General features: G+C 48.7%; 1 protein-coding gene across 1 annotated transcript; it reads left to right on the top strand.

The window, feature by feature from the left end:
- Positions 1–685: 685 nt before the first annotated feature.
- On the top strand, positions 686–1597 carry LOC129817586 (class A basic helix-loop-helix protein 9-like). The gene has a single exon (XM_055872993.1). It carries the CDS (start codon positions 686–688, stop codon positions 1595–1597), a length of 912 nt encoding a protein of 303 aa, XP_055728968.1.
- The last annotated feature ends 2269 nt before the right edge of the window (positions 1598–3866 follow it).

Here is a 3866-nt window from a genome sequence, read left to right as displayed (position 1 = left end):
CCGAAGTGATCCATCAATGGCCTAGATACGGTATGATCCAAAAATAATGAATAGGCAGAAGTCAAGAAAAAGTAAATTGTCATGCCAAAAAGGCTGTGGAAGTGTTGAAACACTTAGAGATCCTGTAAGGGGTGAGAGGGAGTGTCTGTGGAGGAGGAGGAGATGACAGCCCATTTGCCTTGAGGGTGCCCATAAAGCAGGTAGAGAGAGAGAGCGCACCATTCCTCATAGGTGACTGTACCATGTGACTGGAGGAGAAGGGCTGGCTTTAAAATTCAGGCAGGGCCATCCCGCAGAGGCAGAGGTAATCACAGGGCGCCAGAGGAGTTGGAGACCAGGGCTGTCGGGACACAACACCCAACAACGTCCCAACTGACAGCCCCGTGAAAGACACTGTGGGACACAGCACCCAACACCAACCCAGCCGGCAGCTCCGTGAAAGACGGCGCGGGTCACAGCACCCAAAACCAACCCGACCGGTAGCCTCGTGGAACAAGCCACGGATCTACAGCAGAGGAGGTCCTGGCATAGCGACGGCAGCTATAGGAACACACCAGGTACAAGGCATCTAATCTACCTCATAGCCTCCTCTACATAAGAAGAACTACACAAAGCTACAGACAGCGGCTACAGAGAAACAACTAAGTAGACAGCGGCTACAGAGCAACTACAACAACAGCCAGTGATGATGAGCTGCAGCAGTCTGGCAAGGTTAGAGGAATTCTCAGAGGAGGAGCTGGAGCTGAGCATGCTGGGTCAGGGGGAGGATGTTGAGGCGAGCGACGGCAGCCCCAAGGGCCCCAGCGAGGGCTCGGCCAGCAGCCCCCCCAGCGATGACACTGAGGGGGACCAGTCCAAGAAGCGTAGCCGCCCGGTCCGCTCCAAGGCTCGCCGTGTGGCCGCCAACGTACGTGAACGCAAACGCATCCTGGACTACAACCAGGCCTTCAACGCTCTGCGTGTGGCACTCAACCACAACCTCAGCGGCAAGCGGCTCTCCAAGATTTCCACCCTGCAGAGGGCCATCAACCGCATCTCAGCCCTGTCTGTCTTCCTCAGCTCCAACCCCCCCAGTAAGCCTTGCTGCCACCGGGAGTGCCACAGGCCAGCTGGGAGGTCATTGGAGGTGGGAATGGTGGGGACGTCACGGCTGGACCCGCCCAGGGTGACAGTTGCTCATCGCCTGGAGTCCCAGAACTACGTCTCCTGTAACCACGCATCACTCCCCCATCAGATCCAGCCCCAGCAGGGAACCCACCCTCAACCTCACAGGCTGCCAACAGAGACACACCTCTACATTGACAGCTTGGGCTCCTCATGCCCCCCCTCGCCACACTACCCCTGTTATCCTGCCAAGGGCCAGTTGTACCCCTCACGCGGACACTGTGTGACAGGGAACCCCTTGGAGCAGCCGCCAAGCCCTATTAGGTACACACAGGTGGGCGAAGGGCTGGGGTACCAGACGAGGGGGTGGGCCTCCTGCGCCCAGGGCTACATTGATGCCTTTATGGAGTCGTCTCCAGCCCTGGGCCTCCCCTGGCAGGTGAGCCACATCCAGGAGACAGCAGGCCCCCAGCACAGCCTGCCCCTGCTCTGACACTAGGACCAGAGAAGTTATAGCCTAGGTTTCCACCACTGTGGCCTCTGGAGTCTAGAGAATAGACCAGCCAACTGTCCTAATGATCTCAGGGAAAAAGTGAGCTTCGTGTGCTCTCACTGTTGCAATGGATTCAGTATTACAGCGCAACTCTCTAAAGACACTGAGTTAGTTTCAAGTTTTAATGTCAAAGTGAAATGCCTTTCTAAACCCAACAATGCAGTAATCAATAACAATGTAATACTAAAAATAGCATAAGGTAGAACAAAAGCACAAGAGAAATAAAAATAAGAAGAACATGAGAAAGTAAGTAAGCACACTATATACAGGGTCAGTCAGTTTCAGTACCATATTTACAATGCGCAGGGATACTGGATGTGTTATCTAACAATGTAAATATGGTTGTCATATCCTGAATAGAATGGCAATGTACATTTCTGGATGTTTTAAACATGACCATTCAAGCCAATTAATGTTATTCTTATAGATGTAAAACTTTCAATTGCTCAAAACACACACCTCACTTGTCCAAAGTGTTGAGAGTCTGAATGTATAGCAGCAATCCTCTTTACAAACCCAAAGAACAAACTTGTTTTAGTTTTTTATATTGCATTATTGTATTAATGTATGTGAATGCTACAGTTTGTATTCTCATTTAAAAAAACGTAATAATAAAACCTTAAAAAATATATATGACTCACGAGTTTGTGCAGTTTACATGAAAGCTTGCATGTGTGTGTGTGTGTGTGTGTGCGTGTGTGTGTGTGCATGTGTTAATTTTTGCCTTGAGGTCTGTACTATTTAGCCTCTATCTTCCCAGGGTCTCAGTTGACAAGGGTCCCTATCCTAGCTGAGTAATGAGTTTGCTTGCCCATTCTTGTCATATTTCTAAGAAAAGAGAAGCCAAGGTTCTTTTTACACTCAAAAATAAAAGGCAATAATGGACCAATAGCCAGTGGCGCAACATCACCTCTTCTGTTCCCAGTGTGGAATCATTGAGGAATGTTGGGACTAAAGAATGTGTTTGTTGTATTTTTTGGTGTGTGCATGTGCGTATGTACTCATGTGCGTATGTACTCATGTGCGTATGTACTCATGTGCGTAGGTACTCATGTGCGTATGTACTCATGTGCGCATGTACTCATGTGCTTATGTACTCATGTGCGTATGTCTACGAGTACGCCTATTTTCTGCCTACACTTCCAAATAAACTTAACCAAATACAACAACTACGCAATAGTACAGTTGTCCACATTACTTACTTTATTTAACTTGGCAAGTCAGTTAAGAACAAATGCTTATTTACAATGATGGCCTAGGAACAATGGGTTAACTGCCTTGTTCAGTGGCAGAACAACAGATTTTTACCTTGTCAGCTCGGGGATTCAATCTTGCAACATTTCAGTTACTGGCCCAATGCTCTAACCACTAGGCTACCTGCCGCCCACTATTACTAACCCTTCCTATCCTACCATCCAACCTGCACCTGCACACACAAGAGCTTCCCACTCCCCTCTCCTGCTACAGTATGTCATGGAAACAGCTTTAATATTAGACTATAGGACTGAGGCCACGGACAGATTTATGAAGGCTCAGGAAGGAAGCCCATGCCCCGTCATCAGAGCGGTGAAATCCCCTGGCTGAGGGGCTGCTCTGGCCCGCGGGTGTGATAGTGAGTGTGTGTGTCATAGTGAGTGTGTGTGTGTGTGTGTGTGTGTGTGTGTCAGTGTGTCCGTGTGTGAAGGGGTGTGTTAGAACACTGTTTGAACACCATGGAGGTCTTCCAGGATGGGCCTTGGTTTGCCACTGAAAGGAACTGGCCTGAGGACAGCTACTGTACAATAGACTTAGTGGATAGCCTGTATATACACTGCTCAAAAAAATAAAGGGAACACTTAAACAACACAATGTAACTCCAAGTCAATCACACTTCTGTGAAATCAAACTGTCCACTTAGGAAGCAACACTGATTGACAATAAATTTCACATGCTCTGGTGCAAATGGAATAGACAAAAGGTGGAAATTATAGGCAATTAGCAAGACACCCCCAATAAAGGAGTGATTCTGCAGGTGGTGACCACAGACCACTTCTCAGTTCCTATGCTTCCTGGCTGATGTTTTGGTCACTTTTGAATGCTGGCGGTGCTCTCACTCTAGTGGTAGCATGAGACGGAGTCTACAACCCACACAAGTGGCTCAGGTAGTGCAGCTCAGCCAGGATGGCACATCAATGCGAGCTGTGGCAAGAAGGTTTGCTGTGTCTGCCAG

The sequence above is a fragment of the Salvelinus fontinalis genome, chromosome 2 (assembly GCF_029448725.1).
Source record: "Salvelinus fontinalis isolate EN_2023a chromosome 2, ASM2944872v1, whole genome shotgun sequence".
NCBI classification, from domain to species: Eukaryota; Metazoa; Chordata; class Actinopteri; order Salmoniformes; family Salmonidae; genus Salvelinus; species Salvelinus fontinalis.
The sequence above is the reverse complement of the archived record's forward strand: the minus strand, read 5'-3'. Positions and strand labels throughout refer to the sequence as shown.

What these genes read in the sequence shown, in the direction of transcription:
- LOC129817586 (XM_055872993.1), top strand. Translation starts at nt 686, where the DNA reads ATGATGAGCTGCAGCAGTCTGGCAAGGTTAGAGGAATTCTCAGAGGAG.